This window comes from Naumovozyma dairenensis, chromosome 3, assembly GCF_000227115.2.
Source record: "Naumovozyma dairenensis CBS 421 chromosome 3, complete genome".
In the NCBI taxonomy this organism is placed as follows: domain Eukaryota; kingdom Fungi; phylum Ascomycota; class Saccharomycetes; order Saccharomycetales; family Saccharomycetaceae; genus Naumovozyma; species Naumovozyma dairenensis.
The window spans coordinates 905,272-926,474 of NC_016481.1; the positions used below are offsets into that span (position 1 = coordinate 905,272).

Consider the following 21,203-nt stretch of genomic DNA (forward strand, 5'->3'; position numbering starts at 1 on the left):
TTAGTAGTCCATACTTCTAGGATTGACAAGATCAAAGCTTGCAGAGCCCAAATTTTCCTCTAATCTTGACGTAACTATATAATTAAGCTCGTATATCTTTTTCAAGAGACTCTGCAGTCCCAGCACATAACCCTCCTTTATAGATACATCTCTGAGTATTTTGACTTCTGTAGAATTTAGGGGCCATTATCTCTCATATGATACATATATTCGTGTATACTAGGTTATATCACAAATTTCCTTATTTGATCTCCTATTGTCATTTGTATTACGGAAATGGGAAGATAATCCGGCAATAGCTGCGATATACATTCGCATTTTTATTTGGGAAGGACTTGAGAAATATTAACTCCTTTTCCCTTGTGCTACTCACGACATATATTTTTTTCTTGGAGATCCAGTTCATCTGGAGAGTTTAGTATTTTTTAATTTACTAGGTTCTAATGAGAGTTGACTTAAACTAGGTCAGCTTATACGGGTACTTCCTAATAAAAGGTCTTTCATGTATGACTGAACACCCGGAACGGTCTCAAACTGTATAAAAGAACAAGCATTGAACTTTAATTCATGTACACATATATGACGGAAAATTTAAAGGAAAATGATAAAGTGACCTGGGGGAACGCAGTTCACATTGTGTACGTTACCAATTCAACAGGAGAAATTCAAACTGTGTATTTGAAATTGAGCTTGATGATACTTTTTAGCACCTCTATTGACCGTACATAGATAACTTGAGCTGTTGCAACGAAGATGAACATTTTAACTTCCAAATCGAGGCTCATGCATTGGTGATTAATCAGAGCACCTCATCGTTATGTATTAATATTTCTCATCGTTACTGAAACATCCGCACACCCTGTTCCCTTTCGCTGTCTGAAATATTTTGACCAGGAATTCCAAGTTATTCACATAAAAGCATTTATGATAAAGTGACAACAAAGATATATATCCTTCCACAGTTTGATCAGCACTGACCAGTACAGCGACTAAAATAGTTAAAGCTAGCTAAGCAGATTTTTAGGTATAGATTTTTGGCATCTTTTTAGACGAAAAAAATATACCTACAGATATGGCTGTTAATCGTCTAACATTAGGAGGAAACCCCAATAGTTTTTCCAATAGGAATCCCAAATGGAGGATTACAGATGTAATTGTATTGCTCATTTTCATGATAATAAGCTATCCGGTCTATTACCAAGAACCATTCCAAAGGCAATTTTATCTAAATGATTTAACCATTTCACATCCATATGCCTTAAATCAAAGAGTGAGTGATACAATGTTATTCGTCTACACTTTAGTCATCCCCCTCATTGCTATTGTAATAATGACATTAATTCTAGCTCATCCACATCATAGATGGTTTTTATTATACATATCGGTATTGGGCCTTTTCCTTGCCTGGTTTGCAACAAGTTTATTCACTAATTTTATTAAAAACTGGATCGGAAGATTAAGACCAGATTTTCTTGACCGTTGCCAACCAAAGCCTGGTTTACCTGTAGATATGTTATTTACTGCATCTGAAGTTTGTACCACTGATAATAAAGAAATTTTACTGGATGGTTTTAGAACAACACCTTCTGGTCATTCAAGTGAAAGTTTTGCGGGCTTAGGTTACTTATATCTTTGGACATGTGGTCAATTATTGACCGAAAATAAAGAAATGGGATACTGGAGGAAACTAGTTGCCCTCTTGCCATTATTAGGTGCATCTTTGATTGCATTATCTAGAACTCAAGATTATAGACATCATTTTGTTGATGTATTATTAGGTTCCATCTTTGGTTACGTAGTTGCGTATTTCAACTATAGAAGAAACTTCCCACCTATTAATGATCCAATACCATTTAAACCTATCTTAGATGATTCCGATGTTACTTTGGAGGAAGAAGAACAGGAACTGACTACGCATACAACAACTCCAGCAGGCCCTGAATTCAGACGTATTCCATTACAACATACAGATGAAGAGGCGCTACCACTGACTGGTAATTGACTTTAGAACAACTTTTCTATACCCAATTATATTTATCATTTATATTTATTTTTATTACAGTAAGTAAACTAGTTAAGACATTGTTAAGGTTCTTCAAAATATAATGACGGTTTTTAAAGAATATTATGCTGTTCTTTACTGTGTAGGCTTGGTTTCTTTAGAGTTTACAGTGTACAACTTCGTGATATAAAACGTTAATAGCCGTTTTTGACCTTTTCCCGGGTAATAATATAATATCTGTAAGACACATCGCAAAATCTAAAACTTCAAACTAAAATAAGGTCCCCATTTAAGATCTCAATAAAGAGTGGTACTCACCGTTCAGTTCGTCAAAAGATCGAAAAGAGAAAAACATTTACCTAAGTGAACGTTTCAAGATTGGTACTTCCCCTTCTGCATATAACCATTACGATTTAACTAACGTTTTTCTTTTTACTTTTTTATTTTTTTTTTGGATGCCAACAACTATCTGCATCATTCAAATATTGTCATCTAAAAATATCTAAGCCCTATTTTTGAAAAAACAAAAGAACCTTGTAGCATACAATAACCATATTAGCAACTAATTATGCCTAAATGTCTTACTTTGAACGAATACTATGATATACAAAGCAACGAGTTGGAAGCCATGAGGTCCATTTATATGGATGATTTCGTGGATTTAACGAAAAAGAAATCAAAATGGGACAAACAACCACAAATAATATTTGAAGTTAACGTCTGTTCAACAGACAAAGAGCCAGTGGAATCGTCATTGACGTTACATTTTGCTATGACCCCTATGTACCCTCATACGATGCCTGAAATCAAGTTTCTTAATGTGAAAAATGTTTTGGATTATCAATTGAAACAACTTTCTGAAAGTTTCAAACAGATACATGAAAGTGCTAAAGGACAAGAATATATTTTTGAAGTAATATCATTAGTACGAGAGAGGCTAGATGAATTTCAAAATGAAGCCAATGGACACTCTTTAGAAGAAGATCGCTTACAAAGAATTAGGGAAGCAGAAGCGAAATTAGAGAAGGAAGAGAAGGAAAGGAAACAAAAAATTGAACAAGAAAAGGTTAGTGAACAAAAATTAATAGATGAAATCGTAAAGAAGGAAATGGAAAAGAGAAAGGATGATGATGATATGCTTTTCAATCCGACTTCTCAAATTGAATTAATGCCGCCTTCCGAATGGATTACCTCAGGTGAAGCTATCGTATTTTCAAAACCTATAAAGGCAAAATTGCCTAATAATTTATTGTTCAAATTCAAAGCCGTTGTTAATCCTACACCTATTAAACTCAACTCGGATCTTTTCAACTTCGGTAAACAATTTCTTGTGAAACCGTTCATTCATCCAGAGTCGCCGTTGGCTGATGCATTGATGTCTTCTGAACTAATGGGAAATTTCTATTATTTATTGACGGAAATTGAGCTAACCAATTCATATTTTAATACAAGCAATGGTAAAAAAGAAATTTCGAATTTAGAGAAAGTTTTGGAATCTTTACTTAAGGTAAAGCATGATAATGTTAACCGTTTATATGGATATACCGTCGAAAGGATGGGAAAAAATAATACCAATTTTGTCTGGAAAATCAGACTTTTAACTGAATACTCATCCTCATCTTTTCTTATTGGTGAGCTTATCCAATCTGTAGGATTCATTAACTTGGCTACAGCTCGTGTTTGGATGATTCGAATACTAGAAGGATTGGAAGCTCTACATAAAATTGGTATATTTCATAGATGTGTATGTCTTCAAACAGTAACGATGTCCAAGGATTCTGATTTTGGAACGACAATTCCTAAGTTGATACATTCCAGTTATGGCTACGGGATAATAAATATGCTGGCAAGATATCCTAATAGAAATGGCCCACGAATTGAACTACCTAATTCATCCTGGATTCCTCCTGAATGTGAGAATAATACTACGAATAAATATAATAGAATGACAGATATATGGCAAGCCGGTGTTTTATTTATGCAAATAATAAATGGAGTAGAAACAACAATAGATTTTGGATCTCCTCAAGAGTTTTTAAACTCAACAGATATGGATGAAAGTCTATACGATCTTTTATCAAAGATGACCGCAACAGATCCAAAGAAACGTTTAGGAACCTTGGAATTACTACCAATGAAGTTCCTAAGAACAAATATAGATCCAACATTTAATAAATTTAATGTTTCAAATGATGAAAGTACAGCGGTTACAATACCATCTGAAGAGTCTTCTGTAGGATTGACAATGAAGTCTAGGAAGTTTTCAGAATCAAGTAACAGAAGACGATCATTTAATGTTGGATCAAGATTCTCTTCAATTAATCCCGCCACAAAGTCAAGATACGCTTCTGATTTCGAAGAAATTGCTGTATTAGGTAAAGGTGCGTTTGGACAAGTGGTCAAAGCACGTAATGCGTTAGATAGTAGATATTATGCGATTAAAAAATACAGACATACTGAAGAAAAATTATCTACTATATTAAGTGAGGTTATGCTTTTAGCAAGTTTGAATCATCAGTATGTGGTACGTTATTATGCTGCATGGCTCGAAGAAGATACACAAAATGATAATGCAATCTCATTGAGCGATAGCGACGATCATGAAGAAGAAGACGAAACATCGGACGATTCAGAATCTGATATATTTAATCAATCCAGTTTACTTAAGGAAAAAAGTTCTCTTGAGGTCGATAATAGCAATTGGGATTTCATATCCAATTCTGGATACCCAGATATAGTTTTTGCCAATAGTACTACCGGAGGGGACAGTTTCAATGAACTTGAGAATGGTAGCGAGGAGGAATCTGATGATGATTATGAAGGTGAAGTTTCTGATTCAGAAACCCGTTCGACCAATAAGACTAACACCAGAAGAAGTAAAACACCTTTCATTACAGCAAAAAGGAAAAGTACACTATTCATTCAAATGGAATACTGTGAAAATCGAACATTATATGATTTAATCCATGCTGAAAATTTAAGTAAACAGCGTGATGAATATTGGAGACTTTTCAGGCAAATTTTAGAGGCGTTAAGTTACATCCATTCGCAGGGTATTATTCATCGTGATTTAAAACCGATGAACATTTTCATTGATGAATCAAGAAATGTTAAAATCGGTGATTTTGGTCTTGCAAAAAATGTCCATCGTTCGGCTGATATTTTGAGAATGGACTCACAGAGTGCTGTTGGTAGTTCCGAGAATTTAACATCAGCTATTGGTACCGCATTATACGTAGCAACAGAAGTTCTTAATGGGAAAGGTCACTACAATGAAAAAATTGATATGTATTCATTAGGTATAATTTTCTTTGAAATGGTATATCCATTCAGTACCGGAATGGAAAGAGTAAACATATTAAAAGACTTGAGGTTACCAAGCGTTGATTTCCCATCTGATTTTGATTATACAAAAATGAAAACTGAAAAGAAGATTATTAAATTGTTATTGGATCATGATCCTACAAGAAGACCTGGAGCAAGAAAATTATTAGATAGTGGATGGCTTCCTGTAAAGCATCAAGAAGAAGTGATCAAAGAGGCATTAAAAAGTTTGGCGGATCCATCTTCGCCTTGGCAGCAGCAGGTAAGAGAAAGTTTATTCAACCAACCCTACAGCGTTACCAACGATATTCTATACGATAATTCACAGTCTCAATCTAACCCATTTTCCCAAATACTACGATCCCAAATGCAAGAGGAAGTCGTTAAAATTTTTAGAAAACATGGAGGTATAGAAAATAATTCACCACCGAGAATCTTTCCGAAGGCACCAATATATAGTACCCAGAATGTCTACGAGGTTTTAGATAAGGGTGGTACCGTATTGCAATTACAATATGACTTGACCTATCCGATGGCTAGGTATCTATCAAAAAACCCAAATTGTGTGGCTAAACAATTTCGTCTACAACATGTTTATCGACCCCCTACCAAATCCAATTCAAGTCTTGAGCCCAGAAAGTTTGGTGAAATCGATTTTGATATAATTTCAGGATCGTCTTCTGATTCCCCATTTTATGATGCTGAGAATATTAAAATTATTGACGAAGTTTTGACAATATTTCCTGTATTCGAAAAGACAAATACTTTATTTGTGATGAATCATTCAGATATACTAGAAAGCGTATTTAATTTTTCGAATATTGATAAAGCTCAAAGACCGTTAGTTTCAAGAATGCTATCACAAGTAGGGTTCGCCAAAACATTTAAAGATGTCAAAAATGAGTTGAAATCTCAATTGAACATTTCGTCTACATCCTTAAATGACTTAGAATTATTTGACTTTAGGGTAGATTTTGATGATGCAAAGAGAAGATTACATAAATTGATGGTTGATAGTCCATATTTACGCAATATTGACGATGCTTTATCTCATATTTTGAAGGTTTTGAATTTTTTGAAACCTTTAGAAGTTACAAGAAACATGGTAATATCACCATTAAGTAACTACAACTCGGCGTTTTATAAAGGTGGTATTATGTTCCAAGCTGTTTATGATGATGGTATGACGAGAAATTTAATTGCTGCTGGTGGTAGATATGATACCTTAATATCTTACTTTGCCAGACCTTCTAGTGGTAAAAGTACAAACACACAAAGAGCGGTAGGATTTAATCTTGCTTGGGAAACTATATATAGTATTGGCCAGAACTATTTCAAGTTGGCTTCTAGGAACCGTCTGAAGAAACGGAACAGGTTTTTAAAGGATTCTGCTATTGATTGGAAACCAAGTAGGTGTGACGTATTAATTTCAAGTTTTTCTAAATCACTATTAGATACCGTAGGTGTAAGTCTCTTGAATAAACTCTGGAAAATGGGGATAAGAGCAGACTTTTTACGGACTTGTTACACTGTTGATGACGTTGTTACGCGTGCCCAGCAAGATGGAGTTGAGTGGATCATTTTGATAAAGCAGCAAACATATAGTATGTCCAGTCACAAACGTAAATATAAGCCTCTGAAGGTAAAAAGGGTAAGTAGTAACGGCGATATTGACTTAGATATCGATGAGTTTTTGATGTTGTATCAACAGGAAACAAGTAGCAGCACGTTGATTAATGATTCTTTGAGTATTGACGACAAGCATGATGATTCGGGAAATTGGGATGAAAATAGTAGTGCTAGCGGCAGCCAAGATGAAAAAGAAGAGACATCTAATACTACAACAAATCAAAAGGTAACCTATATTCCTAATATGGCAACAAGGGCGAAAAAGGCAAGTAAACGTGAAAAATGGGTATATGAAGATGCAGCAAGAAATGCATCAAATATCATTATAGGCAGTTTATCATCAGCTCCTGTTTTCACTGTTGATGCCTTGAGGGATGAAACATTAGAAATTATATCCATTACGTCCTTAGCTCAAAAAGAAGAATGGTTAAGAAAGGTTTTTGGTTCCGGTAATAACTCCACACCTAGGTCGTTTGCAACTAATATATATAATAACTTATCCAAAGAGGCTGGCAAAGGTACCAAATGGGCTATATTACACTGCCATAAGACAGGGAAAAGTTGTGTTATCGACTTGCAGCGTTGAAATTGAAAACTTTTGCATCTAGTGAGTAATGTATTTATATGTATATATTTACATTTTTCATTATCTGTTCAATTATTTACGTTATTAAATTTATAGATAAAATAATTCATAATTATGCTCTCATTTATTTTTGATTGTATTTATAGTTTGTTAATTTGCAAGTCTACTTAGAAGATCTTGAATGGATGAAGTCATACCAGCATTTGCAGCAATGTCATTTCCACTTTCTGGTGTCCCCGTCTGAGATGTAACGTCCTCACTGTTTGACTCAGAGGTATTATTTTCTCCAATTTTTGCCCTCTTATGGTTGTCATGTGAAGATTCATCATTAAGCTCTGAAGATGAATCGTTGATTGTACGTTTAACATTGTCCGTTTCTTTCGATTCTTCTTTTTCTTTGATTTTATCGTCATTGTCAGAGCTAGCTTCAATATCTTCACTATCGTTGTCGTCATTGTCATTTTCATCAACTTCGTACGAAGGAAGAACGTCCTCTTCGTCAGTACCTTTTCGCATCGTTTCGGGATTCTTCGATAGTAATGAAAATTCGACTTCAGATAAAAGCATTTTCTCTTGCTCAAGCCCTTTCCTTTCGCCTTCGAGCATTTTTTCTAGTTTACTAATATTTTCCTCCCTCAATTTGAGAGATTTTGTAATGGTATCTTTCGTTAATTGTCCGATTTTTGAAACTGTCTTATAATTCTCTTCGTATACCATACTCGATGGATCTAACTCTTGAACCGATTTGTCAAACCTGGCTTTAACTGCTTGTATATGGTGTTTATTATTGTCTAACTGAATATAGTTGTCAGCTATTGCTTTTACATGAGGCGGTAAAGCTACATTATCTGTACTTGATGAACCTTGCTCAAGAGCACGATCAATTTCCTTTAAAATATCTGGTGAAAATATTCTTCTTTCCTTCCAAATATTAGTAACTCTTTTGACCTTCTTCTTCAAATCGCTTGGAAATGTCGAATATATAGAACCAATGGCTTCAGCAGACACTTTACCGAAGGATTCCTGGAATTGGGTTATTTGTTGGCTCTTGGCTTGTTGAACTACATGGTTTGCCAAATATAGAGCCAATAACTTCCTTCTTGTATTTATACTTGATTTTAACATGTAGCCCTTCCAACAGTTCGCTACCTCTGAGGCTTCTCTATATTGCGAAACAAGCCATTTTGCAGCGCTAGATATAGATTCTTGGGTATCTTCCAGGTTATTAAGTTTGTTGACAAACTGCTGAGTTGAAAAGGACATTTATCTGCGAGACAATAGGTTTCTCTGACTGATGTAATTGGGGTTTCAGTAATTATTTATTTTGCTTAAGTCTTATATATTTCCACTGTTTATCAAATTTATATTGATTTTTTATAAAGGAAAATTTCAACAGACTTTATGTAACAACTCCATTGAGCGATGAGCGTTTTTTCAGGGAAGAGACTGATGGTAAAAGAAATCTATATAGAAATAAAAAAGTAGAGATAGATTAAATGGTCCGTATCATTTTTTCATAGCTGGTATCATTGCTGCAAATACATTGACGTCGACAGGTTGTTGCTTTTACCATGGAACCAGCTAACAAGAAAATCAAGCTGGAAGATAAAGATAATAATGCGATTGATGAATATAAAAACATAAGATCCCTCTTTTTCAGATTAAATACGATCTATACATTCCTCATATGTAGAAAACATGTTATTCCCACATTTAAAACGCTTACTGAACCAATATCTGCTGCTTTGAAGAGGCCAGTGACAGAATTGGATCTCGCAAAGATTGCCGTCCTGATGCCTCGAGGATGTGTGTTTAGGTACATTGATGAGAATCAAATACACACTGAAACCAAAGTATTTGATTGGAATAATGGCGGATATCAACAAAAGGAAAATGATATATTTCAACTAAAAGAGGTAGCTGACCAATTTTCGGATAGTAAATCAACTCAAGTACTTATTTTTGAGTTCATTGATGGTAATATGAAAAGATCATGGACTTCCGGTGATCCAAATTCGCAGGTAAAGTTACCAACATACTCTACAGAGGAAATGAAGAAGATGATCTCTAAAAGAGAGGATTTTTTCAGAATTAACCTAGACGCATTTATAGATAAGGCTTTGAAAGAAGGATTTGATCCATACAAACATTTAACTGCATTGGCTGAGAAAGTTTTACCCAAAGAAAAATCATATGAAGATCCAATTGAACAGATGATGAAAATCAAAGCTGAACAAAATAATGAGAACGTTTTGGATGAAGAGACAGGCCTAACTAGACCCAGTATTGATAATATGATCAAAAAATTAATGAAACTAGACTGGTATACAGATCAAATCAAAGAGCATTATACAATCCCAGAAAGAAGTGCAGCATATGGAGAGCTTGATTTTGAACTGTCACCCAATATATATTCAATTTTAGAACATGAGCGCTTTTATTCACATCAAGCTCATGCGATCAATGCCATCCATGCAGGTCAAAATGTCATAATTACAACGTCCACTTCATCGGGTAAATCTCTTATATATCAATTATCTGCGATAGATATATTATTGAAGGACCCTGAGGCCACATGTATGTATATTTTTCCCACGAAGGCTTTAGCACAAGATCAGAAAAGAGCATTTGAGGACCTTATTTCTAAAATCCCAGAATTACGTGAAATGCGTGTCGATACATACGATGGAGACACAGAACAACATGAGAGATCGGTTATTAGGAAAAACGCAAGAGTTATATTCACAAACCCCGATATGATACATGCAAGCATTCTACCGAATCATACTAATTGGAGACATTTCCTTTATAATCTAAAAATAGTGGTTGTCGATGAATTGCACGTTTACAGAGGTTTGTTTGGTTCCAATGTAGCATTGGTTATGAGACGATTGCTAAGACTAAGCAAATGTTTCTATGAAAATAAGTCCATACGGTTTATCTCCTGTTCTGCAACGTTACGGGAGCCTATTCAACACATGAAAAATATGTTTGGTATTGAAGACGTCAAGCTGGTTCATGAAGACGGATCCCCAAGAGGTACAAAACATTTGGTTGTATGGAATCCACCAGTATTATCTCAACATGAAAGGAAAAGAGAAAATTTTATCCGTGAAAGTGCAAAAAATCTGGTAGAGTTAATCCTTAGAAATATAAGAACGATAGCATTCTGTTTTGTGAGAAGAGTATGTGAATTACTAATGAAAGAGGTAAGAAATATACTTTCCGATATGGGGAGGGAAGATCTTTTGGTTGATGTTATGTCCTATAGAGGTGGTTACTCTGCTTCAGATAGACGTAAGATTGAACGTGAGATGTTCCATGGAAACTTAAAAGCGGTTATTTCAACCAATGCTTTGGAATTAGGTATTGACATTGGTGGTCTGGATGCGGTCCTCATGTGTGGATTTCCCTTATCAATGGCAAACTTCCATCAACAAAGTGGGAGGGCTGGGAGAAGAAATCAAGATTCTTTGACTTTAGTTGTTGCTAGTGATTCGCCAGTAGATCAACACTATGTTGCACATCCGGATATATTATTACATGGTGATGATCCTGAGTCATACCAAGATTTGGTTCTAGATTTCGATAATTTACTAGTACTCGAGGGACATGTTCAATGCGCTGCTTTTGAACTACCGATAGATATTGAACGAGATAAAGTTTTTTTTAAAGAAGAACACTTAATTAAAATTTGTCAAGAAAGGCTACAGTATAATAAAGAAGGTTATCATGCAAACAATAGGTTTTTACCTTGGCCACCAAAAGAAGTTTCTCTACGAGGAGTTGAAGAAGATAAATATGCGGTAATCGATATAACCAACGGTAGAAATATTGTAATCGAAGAAATTGAAGCATCTAGAACTAGTTTTACCTTATATGATGGGGGTATCTTTATTCATCAAGGTTATCCATACCTTGTGAAAGAGTTTGACACTGATGAGAGGTATGCCCTTGTTCAAAGAGTTGATGTCGATTGGGTTACAAATCAAAGAGATTTCACCGACGTCGATCCTCAGTTGATAGAAATGGTTAGATCGCTAGATGATAGTGATGTTCCTGTTTATTATGGTAAAATACGAACTACAATTATAGTCTTTGGATTTTTCAAAATTGATAAATATAAGAGAATTATTGATGCAGTAGAGACCAATAATCAGCCAATTGTTTTTTATTCGAAAGGGTTATGGATTGATATTCCAGCAAAGGCCTTAGAGATTTGTGAAGCTAAACAATTGAATGCTCCAGGTGCGATTCATGCAGCTCAACATGCAATCATGGGGTTATTCCCAAGATTTATAGTGTCAGGTGTCGATGAAATCCAGACTGAATGTAAAGCCCCGGAAAAGGAGTTTGCTGAACGACAAACGAAAAGAATACGACCAGCCAGACTTATTTTTTATGATTCAAAAGGGGGCGAATACGGTTCTGGATTGTCTACGAAAGCTTTTGAACATGTTGATGATATACTTGAGGCAACTTTAGAACGTATAGACGAGTGTACCTGTGAAGATGGATGTCCCGATTGTGTCGCCGCTACATATTGTAAGGAACGTAGTATGGTTCTTTCCAAGCCTGGGGCACAAGTATTACTGCGTTGCATTCTTGGGAAAGATGATTCGATGTATATTGACAAGATTAAAGATGGACCAGAGCCCAACTTACCCGATATTAAAGTGCAAACAATAGCCCCAGTAAGGGAACACGTTAAATTTTCGAAAGAGTTGAAAATTATTGACTCAAGAAATGTAGATACCAATTAAGCTATTACTTGCTCTATAAATGAGACGTTAGGTTGCAATTTATGTGAGATGTATAAACGTACAAAATAAATAAATATAATATTATTTATGTGGACAGCACATTAATCCGAACAAATTAAAAATATAGAACCCTGTCTATCAACTTTCTACTTACGCCATCAATGTATTGACTGCCCATTTAATACTCAATGTTCTTAAATCTGTATATGTTTGACCGACACCTACAAATAAGATTGGAATTCCTGTTGCATAAACCATATTTACCATTGTTCCTAACATTTCTCCTACTGTATCACATTTAGAAATTATGAAGAAATCTAGATTTCTTACTTTACCAAAGGCATTATTGAAGTTCTTTGCTTGTTGTACAGAATCTGTACCAACTAATGCTTCACCCACCATGATTATTTTGTCAGGCTGAGCTTGTTCTGCAAAAGATTTTAGAGGAGACATTAAAGTAGGATCATTATGTCTTCTACCGGCAGTATCCATTAGGACAATGTCAAAATCTTGATCATGGGCATATTTGATAGCTTGTTTCGCAATTTTTGTCACCAAATCTGAACCACCGTAGCCTGCTTCGAATAATTCAACATAATCATTCCCACTTTTACCTCTTCTGTTTTTTGAGCCACGAACGTGCGACTCATCCATTAATTGGGCTAGATTTTCAACATGAACTCTAAGTTGTTCAACCGCACCGGATCTAAATGTATCACAGGCAACAATTAAAACTTTAAAGTTATTTTGTAATAGCCAGAAAGCCAATTTAGAAAGATTTGTAGACTTACCAACGCCGTTCACACCTACAATAGAAAATACATACGGTTGTTTCTTACCTTCTGAATCTTTAACACTTGTCTTTTTCTGTATCTCATGTAGCAGGTCTACTGAAACACCTGGAGTTAAAATTTGAGTTAAAGCCTTTGTTAATGATTTACGGGCTGTTATTTCAACACTTGTCCAATTAGCAGTTTTGGTGCCAACCAAATCTTTACTCACTTGTTCAACTAAAAAAGTAGCTGCTTCTGGAGCGACATTCTTTGTGATCAATTTTTGCTTTAGTTTATCAAGTACTGATTTTAAATCACTAGCCGATATAGTTTTATTCCCAGTAAAGTTCCTTCTTAAGAACGATGTCAAGGAACCTAGGTAAGTTTGTTCGTTCTCGGTCTCATTAGAACTGTCCCCATCTGTAGCTGAAGATAAAAGATCGTCGATTTCCTTGATTAAAAATTCACCTTTTATTGTTCTATTTCCGAAAGCTTCCTTATTGAAAGCTGGATCTATAGTCCTCTCATTTCCTGACACATTATTAGAAGATTCAGAAAAGTCTAGTACTGAAGAATCTAAAGCAGTTGTTTCCTCCATTATACCATTACGTCCCCACTTTCTTCCCCCGCCGTTATTTAATGTTCTGTTCTTTGCTTGATTCTTTTTCTTGGGATTTATAGTTTTTGGAGAAGCTTCTTTCCCTGGGACTTCGTCAACGGGTGTAAAAGCAACGGATTTGATAGATTCTTCATATTTCGCTTTAAAGTACTGGTCGAATTTAGATATGCCATCATTTACTCCATCCAATATGTCTATGTGGTCTCTTGAATTTAGATTTTCTTGGATAGATTTATTAATTTCTAATGAGTTCCAAAGTTTGGTTGCCAAGTCTAGTGTTTTTTCAGCTTCTTTATCTAATTCAATAGTTTGTTCAGCATATGTTATAACGAAATATATTTCTGGTTGTTTTGTCTTATAAAACATTGAGCAAAACGAACGAGAATAGGCATTCGTCGTAGATAGCGTACTATCATTGGTAACGTTCAAGATGGTAAATTTACCGCCAGCAGTAGTAGTATCTCTCGTGGCAGGTGCTGTAATTAGCTTAGAGATGAATGCATTTATTTGATGTTCTGAGAACTTCTTGCCTTGACAATTATATTGATAAAGAATGATCCCTTGAAGTGTAAAAATAGCCAATTGTTCAAACATTAGTGATTATTTTGCTTGATCTTTTGTGCTCTAGTGCCTTCTTCCTCTTTCTAGGTTGCAACTGATACTATGTGTCTTGACCGTGTTATATATTTGACGTTGTTACCTTTATATTTCCAACAACTTTCAAATTTTCCAATTTACGACAAAAACGTCAAAAAAGTGATGATTTTCTCAGTTTGAATTGGAAGAAGAAGAAGAAGAAGAGGATAATAGGTAAAGATAAATGTGTAATTATTGTATAAAGTAGACTCGGTGTTAAACTTCTTATAAAAGAAGAGTGATTTTTGGGAATATATTTTATATTCAATAAAGTATATCCCGATTTCAAGAGATTATCCATTTTTTTGATAGAAAGAAATGCAAAAACCGACTTTATCGTAAAAGAATGCCAATAATAAAAATCTATAAATAATATTAAAAATGCAAAATGTATCTAGCTAGCGAGGAAATCAATATTTAAGCCAGGTTCATAATCGTCACTATCCTCATCACTGACAGGAGCTATGATGGACTTCTTCTCTTTCGCAACATCATTCTCAGTATTTTTATGACCTATTCTAATAGCTTCTTCTTCAGGCGGTTCGTTATCGTCAGCATCATTAACTTGTATATTCAATTTCTTCGTTATGTGTTTCCTGTTTTCATTCGAAGATGATACAGTACTTTCAGAACCAAATGTCCGTGTTCTCTCCTCATATTTAGGTTCTTCAATGACAGTAAAATCATTTGGTAAATTAGCTTCCGTCTGACTTATAAAAATTGTCGGATATTCGATGACAGTCTTGTCTCTTAATATTTCTCCTATACATTTTTCAGATGCATCGATTTGTATCAAATTTTTGGAATCCATCACCATCGTGTTATTATAAGGAAACCATTTTATATAAAATTTCCAGTTATTTTCTTTTATGATAGCTGCCTTGTCAACATCGGGTGTATTACTACCTTTCTCTGGGGTTGGAATGCCAAATTCATTACAACATTTTTCAAATACGATATTACTCATTCCTCCCACAATAGAATCAGTTTCCTTAAATCTATGACTGACATATTTTACCACTGACTTCTCCTTGGAAAGATTATTGGAGGTATCTTCTTTACTTTGATCATTCTTTCCTACAGAACAGATTATCCATTCTATCGACCATACGAATACATCCAGAGGTTTATCCCATTTACTTCTATTCTGTACAGAACGTTGCATACCCCTTGGTAGCAAAAGGCAATTAACGCCTCTCCTAACTACTCTATTACTTTCTGAAACTGGTCCATTATTAAACCTCGCTCTCTTATTTGTATTATTATTATTGAAACTTTGTAAGGTTCTTTTATTTTTGGTTTTCCCATCGACTTTCTGTAGCTCTACCACTCTTTTAAGGTTTGTCAAATAATTGAAATCCCTCTGAACCAATACATTGCTCTCATGATTTTCATCATCAGCTTCTTTCAATGTATCATGGGGAATATAAACAGTGGGATCGTGAGCGATTCCTGAACAGTTATCATCTTTCTTGTGGGCTTGAGAACATTTTAAGGAACAGGTTTTTTTCAAACATTTAGGACATTTATACTTGAATTCAATCTCATGACATATTTCACATTTGCTAGACATGGTTATTATCTTTCTAGGCCCTAATCTTCATTTATTTTGCTGTTCCTAAAATAGATGCTTTTGTAAGTGGAAAGCTGTCTCTCATCTCACATTTTTATCTTTTAATAATAAAAATTTCATTTTCCGGAAAAGGAAGGATAATAAGGAAAAGAAGAATACAAAGAAAAGATTTATGAAATGATCCACAACTGAACTGGTTGGAAATGAGACATGTATTTCAACTGTGAGATGTAACCGCTTAGAAATACCCAAAGTTCACGAAAGTTATATGATTTTTTTTATTGAATGTCAGATAAACATTATGTACATAAGTAAAAATATAAAGTGGGTTTAAAAAAATGTGAGGTATATAAGAAAAGTTTGAAATAAAACAAAAAGAAAATGAATTTAACGAATGCATTCACCAATACTTTCGTTAGATGCAAAATAAGGTTGATTGGAAGGAAAGAGACCCTCCCTCCCCCATAAAATGGTAAGTTCGTGTCAAAAGTCATTATAGTGTCTATAACATGGTTCATTTTAGCAAATGTTTATTCTCTTCTAATGAATGGATTTAGGGCACGAACAGATAGACATGGTAAAGCCATACCAATTTCTGCTCTTAATAGTATTGGGATCTTTTGCAACTCATGGATTTCTTGGATGCAATTATCTCCTTCCCTTCTTGTGATTGTACTTGAAATAAACTTATCTAACGGATCAGTAGCCTTTTCATTCTCAGGAAGTCTTAGTCTTGGAACATCTAAGTTTAGATTAGAAAGTTCTTTACTTAAACTATCACTTATGAAATCTTCACTATTAGAATTTATTTCCATTGCTGCAATTTCTGCCGTTGTTGACCTGAACTTATTCTTGATGGAATTTCTATAAGATTTTGGATTCTTTTCATCAGCTGGGACGAATGTGGCACTATCCACACCAGGCTGCCAATGTAATTCTAACACTCTACTGACACCATCGAATTCAGCTTTAAGCAATGGTAATTGATCACCATGAACTCTTTTTTCTACACCAAACTCTGGAATGAAAACATCGAATGAGGATTCGTAGACTTGTAACACAGTAGCCATAGTTAGTAATTGTCCAGTCGCATTACCCATATCATTAATTGTTTTACAAAGTAACAAATGAATGGCTTGTTCTTGAGATTGATATGCACAATCCTTCTTAAAATTACAATATTCAGAAGTAATCTTTAATGCATCAATATCTTCAGTATATGGAACACCTCTGATGGCAGACCTTAGTTGCCTATGTACCACATGGTCCGCATATCTTCTTAACGGAGATGTGAAATGTGTATAAATTGGTAGGTTTAATGAATAATGACTATATTGATCAGGATCAACTTTACCAGCAACAAAATATTTGGCTCTTGACATTGTCTTAAAAAGCAAGATTTCAACACCAACCCTAACATCAGAATCTTCGATCTTCAAAATGGATTGTATTATCGTAGCAATTGAGGTAATATCAATGTCTAAACCAAACTTTTGAATCTTGTTCTTAAATAATGACATCTTTGTGATCACTGGTTGAGCTTCTCTTCTTAAGAATGATGAATCGCCTAATTTGGTATATATTTTTTCCGCTATTGTAGAATTAACCTTATGTTGGATCTCATTTATTACTACATATCCTAAAGTTCTGTCTAGTATATTCAAATCGACGTTAACCTTCTCGTCATCAATACTCTCAAACAAGGATAAGGTTGGCATTAGTTTCGCTTCCGGATACTCTATTCTTGTAGCATAAAAGGATGTAGCAATTTTTTCAACGATCGATAGATATGGATCAACATCATCAGATGCCAAATTATCATCTATTTCTTTTGCAGTCATAAACCTTGATGGTAAAATGATAGATTCACAAACAGTTGTAGATCTAATTTCTAAAGTTTCTGCGTTTAAAGTATATATGACAGATAAAGTAGCCGATTTCTTATCCTTTTTCAAGCTTAGGGATTCATTAAGTGCCTTTGGTAATAAGTTAACAACCTTTTGTGGCATGAACACACCGGATGATCTCTTCCTTGCTCTTCTGTCCAAGGAAGAATTCTCCTCGATGTGTGCTGTGGCATCGACAACATGACAACCTAATTCAAATGTTCCATCATTGTTATTTTTAACATGTAAAGCAAATTCAGAAAGTGAATCATTTTCAGCAATAGCTAAGATGCTATATTCAGATGGATCTGTGAAATCAGTTCTCACAGCCAATTCATTTTCAGGAATTGGTAAAGCTTGAAACATTGCCTTTTCCTTTGTTGGATCTTTATTGTCTAAATACTCATTAGATAAGAAATTGTTATCTCTCAAGATAGAATCAATTTCAGTATTTGGATCATTAATTTCACCCAATTCTGAAACTAAGATACCGAATGGATGTAAAGAAGTTATTGGCCAACGTTTAATAGATGCAACGAATAATTTATCAGAGTACTTGTCAGCATTTTCAACAAAATCTTTTGGTGCTAATTCAGTAGGAATGGCGATTAGTGGAACTTTTTTATCAGTAGGCTTAAACCATGCAATCTTTGGAGCTTTAGGTGGTTTATCATCACTATGGTTTTGTTGAGATGGTCTTAGTAAACCTAATGTACCACTGAATAGTTGACCTGGAATACGATCCAAGACTGCAACAACATGACCAGCATATAACGGTTTATATTTATCGTTAATTTCTTCTTCTTCGACTAGTAATAATGATTGACCCTCCACTTCAACATCGTCATTCTTCTTTTGGGTTGGACGTTGCTTCAATGAACCCTTTCTCTTAAGACTAGATTTGGTTGGTGATTTATCATTATCCATACCTCTTGATCTATTTGGAGTAGAAAGTATGTTATCTTCATTAGATGTTGAAGAAGAATTGAAATTAGAAGCCAAAAAATTACTGCTCAAAGCATTAGCAGAAGCATCGTTATGATAATCATCGTTGCCATTCAATGGTATAATATCCTGTTGTAAAGAAGCGTCTTTTCTTCTCTTTTTTTCCTCTTTTTCCTTTTTAGAATCCCAAACATCATCGACTACTAACAATTCTACAGCGACTAAATCACCTTCTAAGGCTCTATTACGATCTTTGGAACCACAAATATAGATATCTGCATCTAATGCACCATCTGTGGAGACCCATGCGTCAGATCTGTTTTTCTTGTTAACTCGTAAGATACCTGCTACCAACTTCCCTTCTTGAATTAATCCTGGGATATTTGCTTGTGGTAAATATGGAGCGAACAAAGATTTACGTGTGCTTTGGTTTTGATTACCACCACTGTTAGATGAGAAACTTTGGACTGAAGCGTTTGATCCGCGAGGATGATGACCTTGGAAGAAAGCAGGGGGCTCTAAGTTATTGGATGAATTATAATCTCTTGAGTTTGTTTGTCTATGACGAAATGGCGATTGTTGTTGTTGCTGTTGAATTTGGGATTGAGTTTGAGATTGATTTCTCCAATTGGAGTTGATACCAGGGGAGGAAAACTCGTTGTTTCTTGTTTTAGAGCGACGATGTGTGGAAGATGTTGGTGTAAAATCATCATCTTGATTATTATTATTATAACTAGTTGGTGTAGGTGGAAATTTAAAAGTCGGTGGTGATAAGTTTGAGTTTGATCGGCGGTGACTTTGACCAGATCCTTGCTGTTGTTGTTGTTGTTGTTGTTGCAATTGAACTGGTGCAGGTGGGAACTTGAATGAAGATTGTTCTATAGGAAGTTCTTCTGGTGAAGCGCTTTCATCTTTAGATTTTGGATTAAATTCATTACCATTAAAAGATGATGATCCTCCTCTTTTCGCTTGTTCTTCTGCAGCTGCCCTTTTAGCTTCATTCAAAACTAACGAATGTCTTCTGGAATGACCATATACACTTGATTGAGAGCCAGTTTTCCTGTGTGTGTTTACACCCAAGTTATTAGGATTGTTATTGTTATCATATGAGTTTTGGTAATAACCAGAGTTATCTCTAGAATGTGATCTACTTCTATTACCAGCAGACATGTTTGGCGTATTATAGTGGGATGGAGGTATAAATCCTTGATTCTTATTGTTATTATTGGTATTGTTATTAGTAGCAATGAATTGGCCAGTTTGTTGGGCCAATTGTTGTTGTTGTGCAAGTAATTGTTGTTGTTGGGCTTGAACTGCCTCCAATTGCTTTTGTAAAGTCAGTTGTTCAATCATCAAATTTGTTAATTCACTTTGAGATCTTCTATGTGCAACGTGTATTTGCTTTGGTACATTTTTACCTCCACCTGTTGTCTTCACATAGACATTTTCTTGGTAATTATTATTGTTACTATTTTTAGACATTATAATTTCCAAAGAATTTCTTCTTCTTGATGGTAGATACCTTTCGATACTTGATGGATTCCAAAATAGTCGTTATGGTAAATAATAGTAAGCAAAGAAAAGAAAGGCTTGGTATTCTAACTGTAATGTAGGTAAATTTGCAATGGACGAAAAATTCGTAATATAATGTTTTCCAGGATCTATTTGATAATTTTTTTTCTTTCCCTTTTTGTTTGAAGTCGGAAGGAAAAAAATACGATCTGAAAATGTGCGTGAACGTCAGTGTATGCGTTAGGGAGTATAAATCCACAGGGTTTAACCAAAGACTAACGTGTAATAAAAAGAGAAGAAGATCAAACTATGAACGTCACAGATCTTCTTAATATTCTAATTGTATTGTGAATGTATCTCTTTAAAAATATCAGAAGAGTAATACCGCTGTTTGGGTAATGAATGAACGGAGATATATCAGATTTTACGTAATCCTTGAGTTTATAAAAAAGAAAGATCAACTGAAAGGAGGATCTGTAGGTTCAGTAGAAGAGTGAAAGTATACTATTCTCTTTAGCTTTTCTGAAATGAATGAAGAAAAATCTAAAATGTTTGTATTAATCAGATCTTCTTAGTTTCCTAGAACAAATTTCTTTTTATTTTTATACTTTCTTGGGGAAGTCTAGTGACGCTGATGATGAAAAATATTTAACAGTTGTGGTCTCTTTAGAGATAATACAGATATTTTCTTTATATATATACATATATATGTATGTTTTTGCTAGATATGAACTTAATAAGGATATGTATCTAGTTTGCCACCAATTAAGTAAATAATATCCCTAATCAGGCATCGTCACATTATATAAAATTTTGAAATTATATAGTATGTGCATGAACAGCTTCTTGCCCCCCTTCTTCTTCTTCATCTTCCGCGCTTAAGGACCCTGCAGCCACACACCACAAAGAAAACAAACAACTATATATATATATGAATCCTTGTCTGACGTTTTTT

The 21,203-nt window shown here is 34.6% G+C and overlaps 7 protein-coding genes across 7 annotated transcripts; 3 read left to right on the forward strand and 4 right to left on the reverse strand.

Annotated features, from left to right (window-relative positions):
• Nucleotides 1-1,072: 1,072 nt before the first annotated feature.
• Nucleotides 1,073-2,002, forward strand: DPP1 (bifunctional diacylglycerol diphosphate phosphatase/phosphatidate phosphatase; the record flags this gene model as incomplete). The annotated part of the gene is made up of 1 exon (XM_003669254.1): nt 1,073-2,002. One exon carries the CDS (start codon nt 1,073-1,075, stop codon nt 2,000-2,002), a length of 930 nt encoding a protein of 309 aa, XP_003669302.1.
• Nucleotides 2,003-2,570: 568 nt separating this feature from the next.
• Nucleotides 2,571-7,541, forward strand: GCN2 (serine/threonine-protein kinase GCN2; the record flags this gene model as incomplete). Its single annotated transcript, XM_003669255.1, has 1 exon — nt 2,571-7,541. One exon carries the CDS (start codon nt 2,571-2,573, stop codon nt 7,539-7,541), a length of 4,971 nt encoding a protein of 1,656 aa, XP_003669303.1.
• A 150-nt stretch (nt 7,542-7,691) lies between these two features.
• On the reverse strand, nt 7,692-8,804 carry RTT103 (Rtt103p; the record flags this gene model as incomplete). The annotated part of the gene is made up of 1 exon (XM_003669256.1): nt 7,692-8,804. One exon carries the CDS (start codon nt 8,802-8,804, stop codon nt 7,692-7,694), a length of 1,113 nt encoding a protein of 370 aa, XP_003669304.1.
• A 308-nt stretch (nt 8,805-9,112) lies between these two features.
• HRQ1 (ATP-dependent 3'-5' DNA helicase) lies at nt 9,113-12,304 on the forward strand (the record flags this gene model as incomplete). The annotated part of the gene is made up of 1 exon (XM_003669257.1): nt 9,113-12,304. One exon carries the CDS (start codon nt 9,113-9,115, stop codon nt 12,302-12,304), a length of 3,192 nt encoding a protein of 1,063 aa, XP_003669305.1.
• A 150-nt stretch (nt 12,305-12,454) lies between these two features.
• Nucleotides 12,455-14,290, reverse strand: SRP101 (Signal recognition particle receptor subunit alpha; the record flags this gene model as incomplete). The annotated part of the gene is made up of 1 exon (XM_003669258.1): nt 12,455-14,290. One exon carries the CDS (start codon nt 14,288-14,290, stop codon nt 12,455-12,457), a length of 1,836 nt encoding a protein of 611 aa, XP_003669306.1.
• A 436-nt stretch (nt 14,291-14,726) lies between these two features.
• Nucleotides 14,727-15,905, reverse strand: BCD1 (Bcd1p; the record flags this gene model as incomplete). The annotated part of the gene is made up of 1 exon (XM_003669259.1): nt 14,727-15,905. The coding sequence occupies one exon, from the start codon at nt 15,903-15,905 to the stop codon at nt 14,727-14,729; it is 1,179 nt and encodes a 392-aa protein (XP_003669307.1).
• A 530-nt stretch (nt 15,906-16,435) lies between these two features.
• On the reverse strand, nt 16,436-20,218 carry SSD1 (mRNA-binding translational repressor SSD1; the record flags this gene model as incomplete). Its single annotated transcript, XM_003669260.1, has 1 exon — nt 16,436-20,218. One exon carries the CDS (start codon nt 20,216-20,218, stop codon nt 16,436-16,438), a length of 3,783 nt encoding a protein of 1,260 aa, XP_003669308.1.
• Nucleotides 20,219-21,203: the final 985 nt, after the last annotated feature.